Genomic DNA, 24,062 nt, shown 5'->3' on the forward strand with positions numbered 1-24,062 from the left:
ACCAAGGACCTTAAATGCCAGATGGGAGACTGGAGAACCATGGAGCATTTTTTCGCCAATAAGTGACATGATCAAAACTGTGCTTTCAGGGAATTGTCTTGCTGCAAAATTAAAGAATTGATCATAAAATGAAGATATGAATCCAGGGAAATCAACCCAGAGGCTATTATAACATCATAGAGATAATGAAGACTTGAACAAAATGGTGAGAGCAGAAATATAACAGAGGGGATGGATAGAAGAGGAATGACATGTGTCATTCCCCCAATTCAGTCCTACAAGTGGGAATACAAGATTACAATATACTAAATAAAACAAAATAATCAAGGTCATAATCAAGTGCTACATTGTGCAGGGCAAAATAAGGTCTACTGCTGTTCAGACGGAGGTCACTGAAAGCATGGAGTAGCATGAATGAAACTCAGAAATTTGAGGTGTGTCTGAGTTCCAGGATAGGGGAACAGCATGTGAGTGGGCTCAGAGGCAGAATGAGCATGATCCAAGTATGGCTCAAACAAGCTCATCACAGGAGAGGACACAGTCTGCAGAGAGGAAAATGAGGCTGTTTAACAGAGAAAAGGAGTATCCAGCGGAGCCCTTATTTAGAGGGGTGCTGTATGGCCAAAAGAGCTCAGAGGACACAGCAAACTTTTGTAGGAAACCAGGTATTAATTGATGCCAGTGAAAATAGCAGAGACACAAATAAGAAAGAACAAAATTTCCCTGGAAAATCAAAAGGATTTGGAGACTAAATATAAGGGATGAAAGGCATAAATAAATCCAAGATGTTGGCGAGCTCTTTAGACTGAGTGGTTGAGTTTATAGTACACTTTAATTAGTTGTTGCTTGTTACTTACCAGTAAGATAGTAGAGAACGATTTACCCAGTGTGACACTGAAATAAAGGAAGAGAAATACATATTCATGTATTTCTCAACCTTTTCACACATAGAATAGTGTATTAATACAGCACACTAGGGTAAAGTAAAAGAAAATTAAGGACAGCTATATAAAATTTGGTGGCAAAAATTATTATATTTTTACACTGCATAAGCATGAAGACAAATCAAATTTTAGGGGAATACATTAAATATAAAACTTCCAAATAAAATCTATCCTATTTTTTTAATGAGAAACTTGAGCTTACTGTTGTAAATATGATTTTGTACAGAGAATGGCTATATACAATTAAAAATTTTGATCTAACTTTGTGATAGCTGCCACTAAAAAAACTCCACAAGTAGCTGATAAAAATCTAAAATCCTTGCTTTACGATCATTGAAAATAGAACAACCCTTGAAATGACACTGAAAGAATCCAATAGCTCTGCTTTCATTGACCAAAGTCATGTTTAAATTTCTTGTGATAATTGGATGTTTTTCAATCCAATTAAAATTTTTATATCAAATGTCTCAAAACAAAAATCTTGCTCTTATTTCCAAAATGTGCGTGTGGTTTTAGGGCATTTGCACCCCATAAAAGAGACATTGGTCACCATGGACAAAACTAACAGATATCAGACAGAGGTATTTGTCACTGCTTTTATCTGTACCCTCAAGGAAGCCGCTGGGTCTCTCCACTCTCTCCCCAGCCCAACACACCCAGCGTTGTGCCCAGTGCCCCTTGGGCAGTAACGTGTTCTGCGGCTGATTGTCTGGGGAGTATGTCCAGTGGGTTTCCGGGTGGTGGGGCTCCCTCCTGGCTCCGTTCAGCGCACTGGGGTGGGGCAGCAATTTCTGATGCTCCTCCTCTGTTCCTTTGGCTTGCAGCTCTTTGGGCTTGCTGTCATGTGATGCTCTACCCTGAGCAGAATGCTTGCAAACAGAAGCATCCTGCACTGAAGGTCTCGCACAGTCCCTGCCACACTGCAATATTTCGTGGGGCATTTGTAACCTATCCTCAATGCATTCGTATGTCAATGCACAGCCACAGCAAAGCTCTGCAACGCAACTTTTTGTTTGGTTCTTTCCGTCACTGCTATGGGATTTCTTAGGATAGCCACTGCTCTCAGGCATGTTCCTGTGGAATGGGGCTCACTAGAACTGTGCAAGCCACCTTTGACCACGCCCTCAGAGGGAATCACAGGGGACCATGGTGGGCAAAAGTCCTTGATAGCAGGAAAATGTAAAACTCAACTAAAAAGTATCTCCTGCCAGAGAATACTGTTAAGTGTCAGATTTTTTTTAAAAGGTCTTAAGTTAATCCTTTACTAAATAAGCATCTTGTGATCCCCTTGTATTCGTTAGGGGTTTTTGGTTGCAGCCACCGAAGTGGATTCTGGCTAAATTTATGAGAGAAAGGGAGAGAGAGACAGAGACAAAGAGAGACAGAGACAAGAATTTACTTGAAAGGACATGGGAATTTGCAAAGGAACAAAAGAAAGAAGAAACCCAGACTTCTGAAAGGAAAGGAACAGGTCAGTTCTGAGAATTGAAAGACCAACACGAATTGCTGTTCTCTCTGCGCCTGCCATGAATCGACACCAAAGAGTTTTCCATCTCCCTATCGCTCTCTTCAGAATTCAAATTCCTGGGGAATTGATTCCGTTCCTTTTTACTTGGCTCCCCATCCCCACTCCCCCAGGTGGCGTGGAGAGGACTGAACACCTTCGTTATCGCTTTGACTGAAGGAGTAGACAGTTTATGAAAATTCAAGGCCCTGTCTTAAGAAGGAACAATGGGTCTCGGACCAACAAAAACAACAGATGTTCATTTTACCATTCTAATTCCATTTTTAGGTGAGGAAACCGAGTCCCTGAGGTAAAATATTCTCCTCAGTCCACGACAAGGCCAGAATTAGAACATCACTTTCCCATCTGCCAGGACTTTCCTCATTTCACTACTTTTTCTCCTTCACACATTCAGTCCTTTTAAACCTCTCTCTTTTAGGAAAATGAAATAAAATCTTACATTGCCTCCCCAGACTGCCGTGAAGTGGGTTGATGTCTGAGAAATACATTACTAAATTAAATATACTTTTTTTCAACCTTAAAGATAAATGCCAGACAAACATCCCAGGGATGGCATGGTTGCCAAGACGCTGAGAAGGAGTTCGTATTTGGCTGTGAGCGCCCAAAACCAACATATAGGGAAACGACTTCTTTCTTACCTCAGGAGTCTGACAGTTTTAATGACCATGTCACATGCATTTTCAGGCATATTTTTTCCAGGTTGTTTGTGCTGTGAAGTACTCTGTCTTGGGAAATGTCAGAGTGCTGTGTTTTCAGTGGGTGCCGTTTTTCATTTGAATGCACTGGAACAGGATTTCCAACGAAAAATATTCAAGTTCCGTGAGGCACATTAAATTGTTTTTAATGACACTATTATTAGGAGAAGCTGCAACCAGCAAACCTGAAGCAACGTTCAACATGTTGCAAACACAGACGTACATGGGGAGTATGGGATGGAGCATTTTTAGTTCAGGAATGTCCTCTAGTAGCCTCGGTGCTGGAAGTGGCTCAGAGGTCAACCCTTCCCAAAGCCTTCCTGGCCACCACCCTTAAGAAGTTTCTCCACAGTAATTACAGCTGCATCCTAATTGTTTCCTTAGTAGCGTACATCACAAGAGGTAATCATGTGTTTCCTACGAGAGGTAGTGAGTGTAGCAGCCCTTAAGATCATAGAGCTTGCGGGGGGTGCCTGGGTGGCACAGCGGTTAAGCGCCTGCCTTCGGCTCAGGGCGTGATCCCGGCGTTATGGGATGGAGCCCCACATCAGGCTCCTCTGCTGGGAGCCTGCTCTTCCTCTCCCACTCCCCCTGCTTGTGTTCCCTCTCTCGCTGGCTGTCTCTATCTCTGTCAAATAAATAAATAAAATCTTAAAAAAAAAAAAAAAAGATCATAGAGCTTGGAGGGGTGTCTGGGTGGCTCATTTGGTTGGGCATCTGACTCTTGATCTCAGCTCACGTCTTGATCTCAGGGTCGTGAGTTCAAGCCCTGTGTTGGGCTCCACACCGGGCATGGAGCCTGCAAAAAAAAAAAAAAAAAAAAAATCACCGAGCCTGGAGTAATCTACTGGGTTCAAAATCTTAGCTGATTGCAGTTGTTGCCCTTGCGTACAATAACTAACCTCTCTGCGTCTCAGGTCCTGTAACCGAAAAATGTGACACAGTGGTAGGCAGTTCTTGAAGATGTTGTAAGATATAAATGAGGTTAGCTGGTGCAAAGCATTTCTAACAGTGACTTATCTGTAGTGAGTATCATGCAAGCTTTCTATTGTCATGATTAATTTATTGCCCTGCGTCTCTTCCCTTCCACCTGCACTAGACTCTGATTTCTGTGAGGGCAGGAACCATATCTCTTATGTTATCCAATGGGTATCCAGTAAGAAAAGTACCTCCCACATAATGGGGTGTCGGTCAATATTTGTAGGTTGAATGGATGGACAGATGAATGGATGGACCAATCTGATAATATCCCAAGTGCTTTTAGATATATTTTCACATTTCACATTTTAGATATATTTTCACGCTCCCAAGTGCGGCTGTCATATGGCCCCAGTATGTTTCTCATTTTATGTATTAAGAAACTGAAATGTTGGGGCACCTGGGTGGCTCAGTTGGTTAAGTGTTGGCCTTCAGCTCAGGTCATGATACCAGGGTCCTGGGATCCAGCCCGTTTGAAGCTCCCTGCTCAGTGTGGTTTCTGCGTCTCCCTCTCCCCACCATGGCCCCGCCCCCCCCCCTGCACATGTGTGCTCTCTCTCTCTCTCAATAAATAAATAAAATCTTTTTTAAAAAAGGAACCGAAATGTGGAGTGACTTGCTTGAAAGCAGATTTCAAATATAAATCCTGGGCTTGAGCTCTGGTGTCTGACTCCAAATTTCATTCTCTTCTGGTTCAATCTTTTATTTCTTAATGTTTTCCACCTCTGAATCCCATCTACAAGATTATTCTATAAAAGAGGGAAATAATTTGTCCCGTTCGTTACATTGTTTTGAACATCAAAAGTTACAGTAGGGGCGCCTGGGTGGCACAGCGGTTAAGCGTCTGCCTTCGGCTCAGGGCGTGATCCCGGCATTCTGGGATCGAGCCCCACATCAGGCTCTTCCTCTATGAGCCTGCTTCTTCCTCTCCCACTCCCCCTGCTTGTGTTCCCTCTCTCGCTGGCTCTCTCTATCTCTGTCGAATAAATAAATAAAATCTTTAAAAAAAAAAAAAAGTTACAGTAGGTAAAATATATCACAGTTACCCCAATGTAAAATTATTATTGTGTTTGGCATTTGAGGGCTTGCAAAAGGTAGCTGGGATTGTTTTGTGAAATGATTTTAGAAGGAAAAGAAAATATTTTATAAGAGGTGAGAGAGAAGAAAAGAGAATCTGGTCAAGGGAGGCATAAAGGATTTACAATCAGAACTGGTTTTGAATTCTGAAGCGTTTCCTGATCCTGGACCATGTGGTCAGGTCATGCTGGTGAGACCACCTAGAGAGAAAAGAAAAGTACCCTCCTAATGTTTCAATAATTTCTTGAATTATTGAGGTGTGGTCAGCATGCATGTCTGACATTTTATCGCAGGTTTTCAGCCCTTGACTAAAGATATTAGAGAGCTGCAGTTTTAGCCCTCTGTTTTACCTCCCCTTCACACAGAAAAGCTGAGTTTCCGGATGATAGATTCAGAAATCTTCTAACTTATTTTTTACTGCTACCAAGAATTGCAAATCCTGTTGAGCTACTAAGAGAGTTGAAAAAAGGAAACACCCACAAAAGAACTTTGGTAGTAATGAGAAGTATAATTGCCGACTAGTAGCACGATGATTGATAAACAGAATCCGCTAACAATTACTGAACATTTTGTATGTGCAAGAAACTACGTCACATGGTTTTATATGCATTGTTTATTTCTTTCCACTCATACCCCAACCACCTCCATCATTTAATTTAATTGAGTCTTTCATTTCTTCAACAAATATTTACTGAACGCCTATTTGCCAGGCACATTTCCAGTTACTAGACAAGACTTACCGACCTTTTAGAGCTTATATTCTAATGGGAGATAAAGTCAATAAAAGTCAATGAAAAATTGACCAATAAATACTTGATAAACTATCAGATAGTGACAGATTCTATGAAGAAGAACAAAATAATGTGTAAGGATAAAGAGTAATGGAGGCCTGAGGTGATTAATGCTATTTAGGTGGAGTGAGTGGTCGTGAAGGGTTTAAATTGGGGCAAAGGTATGAATTCAGTTAAGAGGTTAAGCCATGCAATGTTGACAGAAGCACATTCCCGGACAAAGAAACAGTAAGTGCAAAGTCCCTGAGGCAGTCCAAACTAAACTGGGACTTCCAGATCATTAAGGCATAGAGCAATAAATCGGGCAGAGCCGTGGGGGTAGGGCTTTAAGGAAGATTTGGGGAGGTTAGATTTTCTCCTGAGTGTGATGGAGAGCTCTTGGGGGGGTTGGGCAGAGAAGTGACACACTGGATTTACTTTTCAGAAGATCATTCTGGCTCCTCCTGTACAGGAAATGGTTTGTAGGTTTTAGGGCGAGCACGAGTAGAAGCTGGTAGAACAGTCAGGAGGCTATTGTGCCAGTCCAGGAAAGAGATGGTGATAGTTGTGGAGGGTGAGGGATAGGGGGCTAGTAGTCAGCTTTGGAAGGTAACATAGTTCTCTTCTGATTACTTCCACTCTCTGAGTGAAATGAGTTGATGTCACTAGCTGAGACTGACAAGATCTGAAGAAAAAGAAAAGTGTGAGTTGGTCGCCAGAGAGTGAGAAAGTGAACAGACTATGGAAAGATGCTAGGACTGTGGAGTAGCGGGGCCTGGTGGAAGTTTGTGGTCATCAGTCTCATGTGACACAACACCACATGGCTGTGTGTTTCTCTCCCCCCACCTTCAGTTGCTCTGGCAAGGGCAGAGAATCGGGTTTAATTGGGGCTAGGATTTTGCTTGCCAAGTGTGGTGCACAGGGAGGAGGAAATGAAGGTTTGTACAGCTGGGCTCTGGAACCCAAGAAACTGAGGCCATACGGTGGTAGGGCCAGTGAAGTGTGGACATCGGTGGACCAGATGTCTCCATGCTGCCAAAGATCTCCTGGAGTGTGCTGTGCACTGACTTTCTGCGGACCCTCAAAATTCTTAGGCTGACCCCCAGCCCCCAGTGCGATGGTATTTGGAGGCAGGGGCATCTGAGAGGTCACTGTTTAGATGAGGTCATGAGCGAATTGGAATTGGAGTGGGAATGTTGGCGTTGGCAGTCACATGCTTGAAATGGAGACCTTGAAGAGACTGGGGCACGTGATCATGGAAGTGGGTTATCTTTATTAGTATAATACAGTATATACAGTGTTTTATATTTGCTGGCTATTTTTCTCCTCTGTATCACTTGACCCTTCTAGGTTGGTCAGAATAATCACAAAGTTGAGACCGACCAAGCTCACTGTCAACAAGGTGAAGGACTTATTCTAGATTGTTTGTGTCTGAAGAGGTGCCTCCTATTACAGTTGCGATGTTGGCTTTGCTCCGGAGGTGTGATGATGCGGTTAGAACACGCCCTGGCCTTTGGGCTCAGTGAGGATGCCCACACAGGGGCCTCCCTTGATGCAGGGAACCCTCACCATTCCCAGACAGGTGACAGTGTTTATCCGCAGGAAGGTGTTGTAGGGAGCCAGGGAGTCGCCTAGGCAGGGAACCCTCCCTCAGAAGGGGCCGTCATTCCTGAATGGCAGCCAGCTTTCAGTAAGTTCCCACCAAGGCCTGCTTTTCAGTGTGGGATCCAAGTTCTAATTCCACGCAGGTAAAGGTCTGTGTTCAGGCTGTGGGTCAGTGCGCAGGAGCTGGGCTTCTGCTCTCCAGCGATCCTTAAGTAAGCGCCTCCAGTAGCCCAGGAGGCTTTCCAGGGGGCGTGGGTGTCTTAGCTCCTCAGCCTCACTGCTGCAATATCCAGGGGTGCGTCCCCCCTTCTCCGATTCTTGACGTCAAGCTCCGACAGCGCGGAGCCTGGCAAGGGAGGTGGAGAGCAGAGGGAGGGTGGCAGCGAGGGGGAAGCCATTGCAGCAACAGCTTGCAGGAGGGAGCTGGACGTCTCTCGGTGGAGCAAAACCGGGAGCGGGGGGCCAGGGTAGGGGGAGGAAGGGGACCTGCCCGGGTTGCTGCAAAGAGGGGCGGGGAGAGGCGGGGGCGCTGCATGCAACGCGCTGGCTCTAGCGGTGCCCGCGGGGAATGTGACATCAGCGGCGCCGGGCGCTTGCGGCTGGAGAAGGCAGCTCGCCTCGGCTGCGCCGTGCACACCTCGCCCGGGGGAGGACGCGGACTCGGGCAGGCGGCCGGGATGTCGGCGAAGGAGAGGCCAAAGGGCAAAGTGATCAAGGACAGCGTGACCCTCTTGCCCTGCTTTTATTTCGTGGAGGTGAGTTGGTCCGGCTCCTTGGCCTAATGCAGATCTTGCGGGCGGCTCCGGAGCGAATTCGGGTCCTGGACGGTGCCGGGGTGCACGCCGCTGCCCTAAATGCCCGACCATCCCCCCCTCCCGCCCCTTCCCCTAGGTTTCTCCGGAGCTCCCCCGAGTGTGCCTGTGAGTGTCTGCCAGCCGGGGGTGATTATCACTGGTGGTGTCGCTGCTGGGTGGCCTGCAGGGAAGAGATACCTGTGTGAGTGAGTGTGGGGCTAGTTCCTGGCCCTCCTGTGCAGCCGGTGTGCACAGCGTCCGTGGCCCACAGGGGCCATGATGCCGATATTCCGGGATTTCTGTTTTCAGTCTCCAAGTACGTATCTAGAACTCTGTGAGCTTTTGGTAAGAATGCAAATGCACACAGCCATGCTCAGAATGTATGAGGTCAGTGGATGTTTATAAAGCTTTAGAATTACTCACTGCTTTATTAAAAAAAAAAAAAAACAAGAAAAAAGACCGTTCCCCTATTATAATTACTATGGTGCTCACATCTGCTTCTAAAATTGGGTCTGCATCTCTAGGCATCAATCTATGGCTCTTATCCATGGCTAACAAAAATTATACATATACATGTGTGTATGTATGCATATATGTATGTATAATATTTTTAAAATATGTGACACCATCTGCTTTTGCATGATTTCTACATGTACATTTATTTTGTGCTGATCAGTATTACAGATAAACAATTAACATGCAGATGTAATCATTATGAACCTCCAACTTACCAAAATGCAGTATTTAAGAAAGGAACAATTTGTATGGGAGGGTTACAAAGACTGATAGGTACAGTGATTCCATGCCCCGTGGTCCATTGCATTAGGAAGACATTTTTTAGGAAAGAGATTTATTAAGTCATAGGTAGAAAAGAGATGCATTGGATAGGTTTAGAGAAATTAGATGGTTTTAGTCATTCAATTATGTTCTATAATTAAAACCTGGATTGCAAAAGAGAATACTGGACTGTTGCTTAATTATAAATACCCTTCATTGGCTGTCTTTTCAGCCAAATATGGAGGTCTAGCACTTCCAAGTACAGATAGATTCTGTATTTGATGATGGTGAGGCTTATCTGTACTGAGGGATAGCCACTGCCTTGAACCTTGGGGGAAGGGACATTGTCAGATTGTTCTTGTAGAGGACAAATTTGCAAATTTCTCTTAGGTGTCCCAAATTCTAAAAATGGTTTCGGTTTTAAGCAAGATGTATGTGACTTGCATAAGTCTCAGAAAAATGATGGGTGACTCCTTCATCCATGACCCATAGGGGGAAAAGGAAGAAAGAAGGAAAGAAAAAGAAAAGAGGTTTCCTGTTTATTTAAAGTAATTAGTGGATTCATTTATTTTTGCCCTTTCTCTTTCACAAGGGATTTTGAGGTCATAATTTAGATAATTTTGTTGAAAGATAATAGTTTTCTCCAGAAAAATATGGGCAGCAGAAGATTCCATGATGAAAAAGGGAAAATAAATAGAAAGAAAATGGGATCCCTGACTTTAAGCTAAATCATGTCCGTCCACTTGTCGCATTGCTAAGCCACTGTGGTTTTATACTAAAGCACTTTCATCCATGTCTGGACCCCTTGTGTGTTCTAGGAGAAATCAGTTCATTTCTGGGTTCCACCTCCAGGATGGAGCACACCTGAGGTCAGCTAGAAGCTGACCTCATATGGATTGCAGCTGTAGGGCTTCAAGGAAAACACTTTTATGAAAGAGGATGCAAACCAGAGAATTAAAGAGTCTATGTGTGCACTTTTGAAGTACCTTTCACAGGGGTACATACATATCCTTTAATCTAAAATTTTATAAGTAAAAATGCCTCATAATGCATTTGAAATGTGTCTTAGGAACAAACATCTCACAAATGTCACTTCTTTTCCATGAGTGGAAATAGCCGCAAATCATTACGTTCTCTTTGACCCATTCAGATAACCCTCTACAAATTCCTTAGCAGGGCGAGCTCTATAGAATAAGTACTTGAAGACTATGCATGGAGTTTGAATGAGCATTAATGACATTATATCCTGGGCGTAACAGATTTCAAAGTGAGAGCCACAAAAATTGGATTGCAAATTACCTCCCTGAAACTTCAATGCATGATGGACCGCTAAAGAGCCTCTAGAAAATTGGAGAAGACATTAGTACACCAATTACTTAAGGGGTTGACAGGATTCACTACCAAGCTTCTTTGGAATGACTCATTTTGAAGCCAGTGAGAATGAGCTTTATATCTCCTTTGGAGGCTGAATAAATAGCAGGAATTAACATGTCAGTAGAATGCTCTAGAATAATGACACTTTGTTTTATAGCATAGTTTCCCAAGACCTTAGTAATTAAAATGGAAAAGTGAAGCGTGAGTGAATCTTCCATCACAGATCAGCCCAAATCCTGTATCTCAAGCCTTTCTCTGATAACTTCAGACAATAATTTAAGCCCCCACCTCCTTCCCACTCTCTAGAGGTGGTTGGGGTTCCAGAGCATTCCTGAAATGGACCTATTTTAATGGACAGGAATGGAGAGAGTAACCAACGGAATGCTATTTGTTTGTACAGTTTGTACAGTAATAATGGCAACCATTTATGAAGCACTTATTAGATACTAAGAATAAAGTAAGCTAAATGCTTTTCCTGCACCATCTCATTCAGTTTTCAAAGGTTCTCATTAAGAAAGATGCCATTATTATCTATGTTTCAGAGAAGAAGAAACAGAAACTCATGGAAACTGAACAGCTTGCCCGGGGTTTGCAAAGCAAGGTCAGAAGTAGAGCTGGGCGTTGATTTAGAGCATGGGGTCCTAACCACCGCACCAACTGTCTCTCTCGACTCGCTGAAAGAGTATTCAAATGGGCAAAGTTGCTGCCTATGGTTTCCCACTAGTAAACATAGGGATATGTAGTTTCAAATAAGGGCACATCGACAAAGATGACCATTTTGCCTGATAACAGACCGACTTCCTCAGCTGAGTTCCCCCTCCACAGGGAGCCTCTACGCCCACAGGGTTGGTGGGCAGTGTCCACTCCCCATACTGACTCACTAGTTAGCGGCTAGGGTCCCTTCAACAAGTCCCCATGACCAGGTACAGAGAAAGAGAGGAGACCCTGGCAGTCCAGGGGCAGAATGTCAGAGGGTGGAAATTACATTCTTGTGGGCGCTGGGTTAAGTGGTTCAGCCATTAAAATTAAGGATTCTTGTCCCAGTTCACCACCAAACTCAATGTTAAGCAAACATTAAATTAATGGAGAGAACTCATTTCTCTTACATCTGTGGTTTATGCTGCCAACTGTCTGCTGATGAAAGGGTTTATGGCTGACAGTAATTAAATACATTAATATTACATGGTGATTTCAAAAAACACATGATGATTTCCAGCACAGTACCTCACTCTAGGAACGAGTTTGTTAATTTTGCACTGTTCAACTTGAAAGGAACTCTCAAACAAGACTATCCAAGGCCTTATCAGGTTGAACAGAAAAGCAGGTTAAAAAGGAATGTTCCACTGAAGAAAAGGTTTCTTTTGCTTTTAAAAGTTCCAAAGCACTCTCCAACTGATGGTTGTATCACTTACAGTGGCAACTGCAGCCGGTAGCACACCTAGAATCAGTAAAGGTCTCTCAGGCTTAATCACCCGACATCACATGGGATAAGGCTGATGTGTGCCTCATGCACTTCCTTTATACAAGGCGTCATCATAGCGCTCAGACTCACCATTTTGCTCTCATTAGTCATCCTGTTCAAAGGTATGAGGTCACATCAATTCAGTGGGTAATATAAACAAATGACAAACACCTTTTAAGCCAAAAAGGTATAAGTTCTTAATAAATAAATGGGAAAGAGCTTCTTTTCATTTAAATGTTCTGTTTTATGGCATACACTTTTATTACTAATCTAATGTTCTTGTTCTGGAGGTCTTGATCTTGGACACAGAGACAGATCCTTTGAAATTCTTGTTTTTCTACACACACCCACACAACTGCACACATAGACAGGCACAAACCCAGGTCGAGTGAGACTATCCTCTCTTGCCATTAAGCATCAAATAGCAGTATCTGAAGATCCCAGATTCAGAATATTTCAAACACAACAAACTTGAAATTATACAGAAAGTGTTCGCTAGTTTGAATGTTGTACTTAACAATGGCTATGTTTCAGGATTTTGTTAACACAGGTTAATTACTGTAGCGTTGGTAACCAGACAGTGGGTTAAAGAGTAAAAGCCATTGTTTCTCAGTTGCTGACCTACCTGGAGAACTTCCAGAAGCCTTTGTTTGAGCACAGATACCCTGGTTAGGTCAGTCTGAACACCATGCCCAGACATTCTGGTGTCCTGATAAAATGCTAATCTGAATTTTGTTTTCTTCCTGCTGGAAAGTATCCGCAGATTCTTAATTGTAGCAAACCTTAATTCACAAGATTTCTGCTCTAGCTCATGATGTGTATGAAAAATTATATAACTCATTTGATCTTCTCACTGGGAAATATAGCTCGCTTACTTCCTTCTCCATAAACTTTGGCATCAATAAGAAGTACAAAATCACATTTCTGCATTGCACATACCAAAATAGTAGCTGGAGGCTTTTCCCTTTTCTGGATGGCATGGCGAAATAGTCTGCTCAAAGTAGTCCTGCAAACCCTGCCAACGGAGATGAGCTGACAAATTTTTCCTCCTCTCTTCCAGTCACAGTGCACAAAGTCCTCTGGTGAAAAACCAGAAGGAAATAGAGAATAGATTCCTAAGTTTTGGAGAGACTAAATGAGGACATTTCCACAAATACCAAGTATTGGTAAATATGCGGAACCCGCTATTAGGGAATTCTGTGCTGTTCTGGGCACCATCACCATCCCACTGTGTGTCCACGGTCAAGTCACTCATAATGTTCTGCGGTCTACTTTTCTCTAACAGGAAAAAAAAAAAACAAAACAAAAACAAAAAACCCAAAACATTTGGCTTCTACCAACCTCAGAGGAGATTAATAACAACAACACAATAGTAATAAAACAGAATAATCAATTTCAGTCCTCCTTTATGGGACAGACCCTCTCCATACATTATCTTTAATCCTGAGAACTACCCTAGAAGGTACTATTAATATTGTGTTGAGGTCGTATTGAGAAAGGATTATTATCCTTACGTTTTAAATCAGCACAGTGGAGCTCAGAGAGCTAAATGTCAATGAAGAGAAGCAGCCAGGGTCTGAGTGCTGGTGCTCTCACTCTCGCATTGCCATCCCACGGCTCCCACTCACTCATGCTCTACGAGATGTTAACAAAGTAGTGGGGTGGGGATACCGGCCTCTGCCGTGCCTGGGCTAGCTTCATGGTATCTAAAGGCAGGTCCTTGAAAGATGTCTGGTGGGGGCTCCCTCTGAGTTGTGGAATAAAGTTTTTCTCTTTTATTTGGCTACCGAACTTGGCTCGGTTAGTGCTATCTCCTAGTCACAGGAAGTGATTTAATCCTGACCTGGAAGTGTAGATGACAGGGTATCTGTCTGCCTAAAAAGGCACTTCGTTTTGTTTTTTTTTTTTTATGATTTTTTATTATATTATGTTAGTCACCATACAGTACATCCCCGGTTTCTGATATAAGGCTCGATGATTCATTAGTTGCGTATAACACCCAGTGCACAATGCAATATGTTCCCTCCTTACTACCCATCACCAGCCTATCCCATTCCCCCACCCGCCTCCCCTCTGAGGCCCTCAGTTTGTTTCTCATAGTCCATAGTCTCTCATGTTTCGTTCCCCCTTCTGATTACCCCCCCTTTCTTTATCCCTTTCTTCCCCTACCGATCATCCTAGTTCTTATGTTCCATAGATGAGAGAAATCATATGATAGTTGTCTTTCTCTGCTTGACTTATTTCACTTAGCATTATCTCCTCCAGTGCCATCCATGTTGTAGCAAATGTTGAGAACTCGTTCTTTCTGATAGCTGAGTAATATTCCATTGTATATATGGACCACAACTTCTTAATCCAGTCATCTGTTGAAGGGCATCTCGTCTCCTTCCATGATTTAGCTATTGTGGACATTGCTGCTATGAACATTGGGGTGCATATGACCCTTTTCTTTACTACGTCTATATCTTTGGGGTAAACACCCAGTAGTGCAATGGCTGGATCATAGGGTAGCTCAATTTTTAACTTTTTAAGGGACCTCCACACTGTTTTCCAGAGTGGCTGTACCAACTTGCATTCCCACCAACAATGTAGGAGGGATCCCCTTTCTCCACATCCTCTCCAACAATTGTTGTTTCTTGCCTTGTCTATTTTTGCCATTCTAACTGGCGTAAGGTGGTATCTCAGTGTGGTTTTGATTTGAATTTCCTTGATGGCTAATGATTTTGAACATTTTTTTCATGTGTCTGTTAGCCATTTGTATGTCTTCATTGGAAAAGTGTCTGTTCATATCTTCTGCCCATTTTTTGATTTGTTTATTTGTTTCTCGTGTATTGAGTTTGAGAAGTTCTTTGTAGATCTTGGATACCAGTCCTTTATCTGTAGTGTCATTTGCAAATATATTCTCCCATTCCATGGGCTAAGGCACTTCCTTTGGGAAGGCACAGGGCACCCATGAGTCTCCCATGGAGACCAAATGAACAAGCAGCTAGGGATGGAAAGAGGAGGGGTTGGTACTGAAATAAAGCTTAGCGAAGGAGAATCTGCAGGTCTGTGGAAGAAGGAATCCCAAAGAGCTAACAGAAACAGAGAGAGGCCAGGCCGTGGTGGGGATTAGGAGAAGATGCATGAGAAAATAGAAAGTAGGTGTGAAGTGCATGTGAACAAACCATGGAGACTCCTTTAGGCATTTGGGTCATCTAAGCTGTCTTGTTAAATACAAAGCATTGAAGGCACAACTGTAGGTGTCTATGTTGGGAATGTATTACAGATATTACGCACAGCAGATTTCCTTCTAGGGTATGTATACAGCCCAGGCTATTTTTCAGGCAACCTCTAATTAAAAAAAGAAAGTGAGGAAATGTATTACAGAATTAAGTCTAATAAAATCAAGCACCCCAAGAATACCTGGTTTGGCTCCTCTATCAAAGATGAGAAAACTGTGGCTTGAAAAGGTTAACTGAGTTACCTAAAGACACACTCTGGTTAATATCAAATCAGATAGGGAATAGAACCTGAGCCTCCTGCCTCCTGTTCTAGTGCTCGGTCCTAATTATTACTATTTCTAGAATTCCTCATATTAGAAAATTCCCCCCTGGATTATAACACTTAAAATACAGGTCATTCCAACTCTACATGTGAACAAATTGTGCTAGTTGTTTGAAAGTTGTATCTCGAGACCTAGGGTGCACGTTTCATGACATCGCATTGTGTTAGTCAACGTGTTAAAGCAATTGTGAATGATCTTCTGCTTTTCCAAATTGTTAGGCTCTTTGAAAAGCATGGTTGCTAAAGATTGTAAGTTTGGAAGTGATGTTTTTCTTTCTCATTGCCTAATTGCCCACCTATAGTTTCACAATTGCTTCCTTTGACATGAGGTCTCTGATAGACAGGAAAGGAAAGAGGAAACATTGAAGGAATAAGAATATAATTTACATCATCAGTAACAAAACAACTGAGTTTTCTATTATAGTGTAATGTAGTTTTTCACATATATTGCCTTTTTTTGATCCTTTAAATACAACTGAGCAGTAGATATTAATTTTACAAAGGAAGTAACTGAGACTCCAAGAATTGCCTAAAACCCAAGTAGTACTATGCTCCTGTGTTGGGCAAAAGAAAAAAAAAAAGAAGTTTGTATTTAGACTGTGAAATGTCTGTTTATTTATGAGCATTTTAGCTTCTATGGTTTCTTCTAGAATTAATTAGCTGAGAAATGTACTTCCAATAATTTTCTCATGGTCAAGTGGATTTGGGAATATGGAAGCCAAGGACAGAAATGTTAATTTTGACACAATTAATGTGGAGGTGTTTTTCCTATCAGTAATTAGACACTGAATCAATTGCCCTGTAGTTCCATTATTCTTTGGTTGTTTTCAAATCACAAAACATTTATGTTAACTCAACATAAAGGGGGATAATTGCTTCCTTATTTGCTGTAACAAGATGGCTTCTGTATATTTTTCCAGAACTGGCCTTAGACCACTGACGTATAAATTAAAGAGAGGGAGAAATATAGGTAATTAAAAAGGATGTATTTACAGGAGAAGGTAAATGAGGTATTAGTTTGTTTAGCAGATTGTTACTTGGGAGTGGGAACATGGAACTACGTGTGAATGTGTTGTTTACAATTTAATGTCCTCACCAAAAGAGTGGGCCATGTCATTGCCTTAGTGCTAAAACTGCCATTTTATGAAGTCCCAATCATGCTTCAGAAACTGGGCCCACGTGGACAGAGCCTAAAAGAGACCGATTTTATATTAAATAGTCTCCAAAAAAAGGGGTGCTAAAATGAAGTACTAGGGTGTAATTTGTTTGTAACTTCATGACAGTTCATTTATTCATTGAATAAATATCTATTGATTGCTTATTGTGTGCCTTTTAGTCAAGTTAGTGGCAATAATATGGAACCATTACTGGCATACTTCCTAGTCCATAGTACAGTTTCAATAAATTTTCACTGAATGGATGGACTAAAACAGCACTAACACGAACATAAATTTGTCCTTAACTTTCTTTTTTTCAGCTAATGGAGACGTTTTTATTTATATAGTAAGTGCTGATAAATGTTCCATCAAATATGTTGCTCTGTCTCTTGAATTATTGAACAATGGAAAATTAAATCAATCTCCAAGGTCTATATGAGTCCTCTGCTCTTAATTATACTTACACTCATTTTATGATCTAAGGCATACCTATGGAGTTTTTCAGATTTGACTTCAAGGAGCGGTATCATTTAAACAAAGAACTCATCATTTTAGTTTTCATAGATAACACTTGAAGTTGCATAAGACACACATTCTAGCAAACTCTGGGCAAGTAACTCACTTCCTCCAAGTCTCAGTTTTCACATTTGCAAAATGGTGAAAATACTGTGGGGACATTCGTTTTTGTGACTGTGATTGTGTACAAATGATACACAGTGGCTAGCAATTTCTGATGGAAACTGAGTGCTTAGTAAATGAGTTTTTTCTTTCCCATTTGCCAATACCCACCCACCCCTCATCTTGTCTAAGTAAATTTTTATGTGGCTTCAGACTTTACTAGATTCCCCGGAAAGGAGTTTGTTCTCCTTATTATTATTATTATTATTATTTTTTGGTATCACACATTTTGGTATGTTTTAAATGTGCATACAGTGATAAAGTAATCCACTTCAACATATAAATACATTTAAAAAGCTTACTGGATTGCATGCTCATTTTTTATTGATAGAGGCACACACACACACGCCCAAAACACACACTCACAAAATGGAACCCACTTGCTTTGAGTATCCTTACTTGACCTTGTCAGTGGGAGAAAATTCACATTTACTGAACGTCTTCCAAATACTAGTGTAACACTCTTCTGCAAGTCTTCACTCCAAGGATGTTGGTAGGCCCATACTCTGTGAGATCCTCCCATTCTTATCTTTTTAGATTTCTATGGTACCATATATGAACTCAGCAGCAGCTATCCAGTGCAAATTAGGTATTTTCTCATGTTTCATTTCAGCCATCTATGAAATTAAAAAAATTATGTTCTACAAGAAAAAATGAATCAAAGGATAATCTAATCTTTGGGAATAAATGACTTCACTTAGGCTATTAGGGTGAAATTCACTGGAATTTTTTTTGAGACAGTTGGATACCCCAAAGAATTAACAAGTTTTTTGCCTCCTGTGTGATGATCTGAAGATGATTGTACTGTAGCAACTGCGATTTGAGTGATTAAAACACAGCTTCCAACTGTAAAGATTTGGGTTTAGATCGTGAGTTTTCTCCATGGGAACACATAAAAAAGATAGGCAACAATCTGTTGTAAAGTGTATACCAGAAAGAAATGAACTTTTGAAACTTTTCTACCCTAGGTTCTCATTGGGTTTCTAGCTTCCAGTTGAATGTTATACATGTGTGAAGAAATTTATTCAATTTGCTAGATTCTTTGATACTTAAGTCTCGTGCATATATGGTTATTTCATGGACAATATTGGTTCTAGTGACTTTTTAGATAATTAGACCAGGAGATAATTAAGATACTTAATTTTTTTCCATTTTTTAAAAAAAACTCCAACCTCTAGAGCAATAGAAACAGCAGGGAGTGGATAATAGGCTCTCATAAATTTGTGTTGCATTAATGTCATATTGGTCAAGAAATCTGTCAGTTAATGGAGATAGGGGGAGAGAGACTGTACTGAGCCTCAGCTTTGGTCTTAGCCTCAGCCTCAGTCTCCTCTGGCTGATTCCAAAGGCTAGTAATCCTTTTAGCCCAGTTCAGAAACAAGGGAAGAAATTGCTAAGACTTCATCCCCCAGATATGTGTTCCAACATGTCCAAAAAGGGCCAAGTGCAGCACCTCCCAGAAGATGCCTGCTCTATGGGACTATAAAAGATTTTACAGACCACTCATTTCAAGGCTCCCAGCCCACCTGGCTCGACAGGCTCTGTCCCTTCCTCCATCACCACCCTTGCATTTTAAGACTGCAGAGGTCAACATAACAGAGAGGCAAGATGGGTAATAGGAGATGACCCAAGAAGCACAAATACCTTAGTGAGCTGTGTTTCAGTCTCACATCCTCTCTTGTGTTGTTTCTTCATTTTCCAGGCCATATTAAAAACCATAATGAGGACAACAATTTCTAAGCTAGACAGAGGCAGTTAAGCATAACAGAGGGGTAGACACTGAGCTTGGGCAGTGAGGCAGGACCTCCCCTTCTTCAACAGCAAGATATGGCTGCTTAGCTACACAGACCAGATGGTTGGGTTGCCAAAATCAGAGGCTGCTCAGATCTTGGCATATGAGCAGGGGTCAACCAAATCTCTAATGAATGGCTACATCTTGAAATGTGTGGGGAGGTTGCTTAAAAATGTCATCAGCCACAACACTGCTAACGGTCCCTCTAGCTCAGAGACATTTCCATCCTACTGGGCCACCTTCCAAAGATCCGTGCATGGCACCAGGTGAAACTCTAATAAGTCTTCCAAATGGCACACACACACACACACACACACACACACACACGATCTCATTTGCTCTTTGACTTTTGGTTCAAACTACTTACTTTCCCAGGTTTTTGTGTTGTTCAAGCAATCCAGCAGTAATTAGATTTATTCATTTAAAACTTGAAAAATAAAATGTGCCTCTTCGGGGTGCCTGGGTGGCTCAGTCCTTAAGCGTCTGCCTTCAGCTCAGGTCATGATCCCAGAGTCCTGGGATCGAGCCCCCCGTCGGGTTCCCTGCTCAGTGAGAAGCCTGCTTCTCCCTTTTCTACTCACCCTGCTTGTGTTCCCTCTCTCACTGTCTCTCTCTCTGTCAAATAAATAAATAAAATCTTTTAAAAAAATGCGCCTCTTTGCCAGATCTACTTGTATGCCAGGTTACATTTGATTTGGCATGTATATTTATTCATCTGACTTTTTGATGCATGTCAAAATGAAACACATGATACAATTATACTTAATTTAATCATACCCTTAAGATATTGGAAAGTAAAAGTTATTAATGGCCTGTCCCACATTAATATTCTACCTCCAATATTCCTTTTATATTCACTAATATCTTTCACAGATACATTCAAGTAAATAAAACCCTTAGCAGCCTTGGAAAATCTTTAATCTTGAGGGTGGGCTCATAATATGCATTTTAGTATATATTTGAGTATGTAGGAGACAAGCTTGAAGGGAAGAGTGGCTCAAGATTGTTAAGTTCTTATCTAAAAAAATAGATTAGAAATCCCTTTGCTGGATAATTGATAGGCCAAATAAAATATATCAGCCACAAAGTATATACTCAATAAATGTTTGTTAAGATTTAAATCATTAATTATTACCTAATAAAAAGTATAAACTTTTATAGTGCCTACACGATAAATTTGGTACCTGAATTTAGTAAACAACTCAAAAAAATTTTCAAAAGACTGATGTCTCTAATTTTATAATTTCTGTTTATAACATAAAATTATATGTCACTTTAGTTCTCAAAATCAGAATTTTGATTTTGTTATTCCATATCTCAAAATTTTAGTAATTTTTAGTTACATTTCATCTCCTTGACATTGCATGACAATGTTTATTTATTTTTCTTTTACTCCTATGTTGTATCACATTAGGAAATACATATTGGACCCCAAATGTACTATGTATTTCCCTTGTAAGACCATAGAGGTGAAAATATGTATGCTTTCTCTACATGAATAAAATAATCCAAGTAATAGTGAAAATGTCATTTAATCTAAGTATATTAAAATTTTAACTTTTTAGGACTTATCAAAAATACATGCACGATACCAATCACAGCAGAAATTGTAGGGAGGGATCCATGGTATATAAAGATAAAATGTACTTTATATTAGTTTACTTTTTCTGATTCTCAATGTCTTTGTGAAGGCAAAGTTCGGAAGTGGAAGTTTTAACAAAGGGCAGTAAGTATAGTGATCACGAACATGAACTCAGGTGCTGGGTTTCTTGGAGTTTATAATCTAGCTAACCAGCTGTATAATCTTGCACAAATCGTGTCATCTGTCTATGCCTCAGTTCTCTCGTCTGTGGGGATAATAATAGTACCTAATAATAACAGTAAGAGGTTTTATGAGGATTGCATGAGTTCAGAAATGTAAACTACTTTCAATGGCACCTGGAAAATATTAGTGCATTAAATTCCTACTTGTACCCATATTTTTAAAAGTCAGGTATATGTTCTAAGGGGAAAAAAATTACTACTCTAGAAAGATTTAAAAGCAATTACTTTTAGCAATTGAGGTAGAGGTCCCCAGCCTCAGGTCTTAGTGTCTAATTTGGTTTAAAGAACAAAACGCTTTCCAAGACAATGCACGTACTTCATTGTCTAATTATGTTAGAGGAGCAGATCTTCAAAACCTGAGGTTAAAACTGGTGATTACAAAGCTTACTACCCCAAGCCTAATGCTGGATCAATATTCAGGTAATAAAACAGACATGTATTATTATTTTAAACTTTACTATTTGACCATTGAATGATTGTAATTAGTGTTTTTAGAGCTATAAAGATGTAATTTATATTTGGATATAAAGACATAGAACAGGGTTTTCCCATTAAACCGAACACACGTATTAGGTCTGGTTGCTTGTCCCTATTAACTACCATTGCTATTTGAAGGACTTAGTTTGAGTTTCTTGTGTTCTTCAATGCTTAAAAAAAATCATTATTATAATTCTAGAAATTTGCGATAGGAGCATGTTCTGTGAGAGAAGTAGGCAAGGCTCTTTTCACATGGGTATTTTTCTTTTATCATATTAACCACACGACAGGAATTGTGTAAAACCCTTAACATCTCTGGTCAAGCCATCTGCCCAAGTATGTATTTATTCCGCATTGAGGCTACTGAGTATGTCCTTTGCTATACTAGGCCCTGGGGATAGAGAAGTGAATAAAACCATTTCTCTGTTCTCAAGGGTCATATCATTGAATAAAAGAGAAAAGTGAAGGAACAACTCCCATCCCATTTGACAATCGCTATGACAGAGGCATTCATTGGTCCATCTCTGTGCCGTCGGAGAAAGCGAGTCAAAGAAAACACTGAGGACAAGAAAGCATCTGGAGCTTTAAGACTGCCCCAATCCCTGGTATTTCATGCCAGAAGTTATTTAAGAGGGAAAACGAAAGTGAAGACAAGAGCAGAAAACACCCAAGATATAATTAAGGGTTCTCAAGATATTTCCAAAAAAAGAATTACATTAGAGAAACTGCACCGGGCAGAGCTTTAAGACCTTGGAATATCAGATGATGAAGAGTGTGATTTGAAAGTGCCTAGCGCTTTTCAGCCTTGGTGCCGCTGTTGAAACCCCTCGCACACATGGCCAACTCTCGCCTCTGTCCTTAAGTGGCATTTCCACAGAAGCCTGGCGCTTTTCTTTCCTGAAAAGCACCGGACTCATGCCAGATGGTGACATGTGCCAGAGTGGCAGCAGGGTGGAGTGGGGCTCGTGCTTCCCGGAATTGAACAAACAAGGTTCCCCGCTCTGGCTTGGTACTTAGAAGCCAGGCATGCCGTTTAACGGATCTGGGGCAACGTCTTTTCTCAAAATGTATCTTACAATTCCCAAAGAGGTCATGAGCATTAAATTAGATAATTCATGGGGAAATGCCTACATAAGAACCCAATAAAAGCTCTTTTCTTTTTAGATATGAATTGCTGCTCAATAAATGCTACTTTCAGTAACTGAAAGTGAACTGAGCTGTAGAAAAGATAGGTGGTAGATTTGAGCCCAAGCAGCAATTTCCTGGGGCGCCTGGGTGGCTCAGTCGGTTAAGCATCTGCCTTCAGCTCGGGTCATCATCCCAGGGTCTTGGGATCAAGTCCCGCATTGGGCTCCCTGCTCAGCAGGGGAGTCTGCTTCTCCCCCTGCCTGCCACTCCCCTGCTTGTGTTCTCTCTCTGTCGGTCAAATAAATATTTTTTTTTCTAAAAACAATAAATTTTCATGTTTGGAAGCTAAAGAGGTTGGTAGAGAAACTGTTTAAGAGTGAAGAAATAGGTGAATTTTTAAGATGGCACATATTCCCTGCAACACCCTTTTCCCTTTGGCAATCACAGCCTTTGCAGCAATGTTGAGGGGAAAGTAGGTTGAGAGCCATGAGCAAAGAAGTTGACAGCATGTTTCCTGGACTCAGGCACCTGGGTAGAATCGGGGGGTTCCCACTCATCAGCTTTGTGACCCGTGGACAATTTATGTAACTGACATCTGCCTCAGTTTTCTCATCTATAAATTGGAAATATCAATAGATACTTTATAAGTTGTGAACCGAATGTAGCAATCTGTTATAGAGCAAAGCATGGTATCTGGCACCCACATCCCCAAAACATATGCTATGGGATTGTCAGGAAATCATTCGTGTTTTCTGTTTAATAGTAATGTCTTGATTTCTTTTGATTAAATTTGGTGAACATTTATTGAACACCTAAAACATTCAGAGCACTGTGTGGCATATATAGGTCTCAATTTTAAGTACTTAATCTTAAGACCAGGGCTGGTAATATACAAAAAAGCTATAGTCCAAGGCAGACAAACAGGTCCTACAATAAGATATATATGGAGTACAGGAGTCAGAGTCTTCCGTTCTGAATGAAGAGCACGGAGAAGGTTTCAGGAAGAAAAAAATCATGTCATCTTGACCCTTTTGAGGACAATTTTTATGGGACACGAATGTGAAAATGTAATGTAAAACAGAGACTAGAAAATGTCTTTTGAGACATAAGTGTAATGGGAACATAGGCTGTTTGTGGGTTGGGACAGTGGAAAGTAGGTACAGAGCAAAATTAAACAAGAAAGGTAGATTAGGCTATAATATAAAAGGTCGTAAGTGCCATTCTAAAAAATTGGTGCTTTATTCGGTTGTTAGTGAGACTCTTAGAGGCATGATCAGATGTGAACTCTAGAAAAATCAGCCAGAAACACTGTGGAGGATGCAATGAATCTTGCGGACGATAGAGATCGAAGACCTGATATTGTATAGCAGGTAGTGACCATGTGAAAGGAATGAGTGGAATGTCTCTGGGATCATGCCAGCACATGGATACTTTTAGAACTAGATGGCAAAGTAAGTAG

The 24,062-nt window shown here is 41.1% G+C and overlaps 1 protein-coding gene across 1 annotated transcript in view; it reads left to right on the forward strand.

Annotated features, from left to right (window-relative positions):
* Positions 1 to 8,127: 8,127 nt before the first annotated feature.
* PLPPR4 (phospholipid phosphatase related 4) overlaps positions 8,128 to 24,062 on the forward strand; it is a 43,593-nt gene continuing 27,658 nt past the window's right edge. Inside the window, exon 1 of the mRNA XM_045801709.2 lies at positions 8,128 to 8,349. Within this exon, the coding sequence (XP_045657665.2) occupies positions 8,128 to 8,349 (222 nt within the window). The remainder of the gene's footprint in view (positions 8,350 to 24,062) is intronic.

The sequence above is a fragment of the Ursus americanus genome, chromosome 12, assembly GCF_024610735.1.
Source record: "Ursus americanus isolate L20-20 chromosome 12, mUrsAme1.1.p, whole genome shotgun sequence".
NCBI classification, from domain to species: domain Eukaryota; kingdom Metazoa; phylum Chordata; class Mammalia; order Carnivora; family Ursidae; genus Ursus; species Ursus americanus.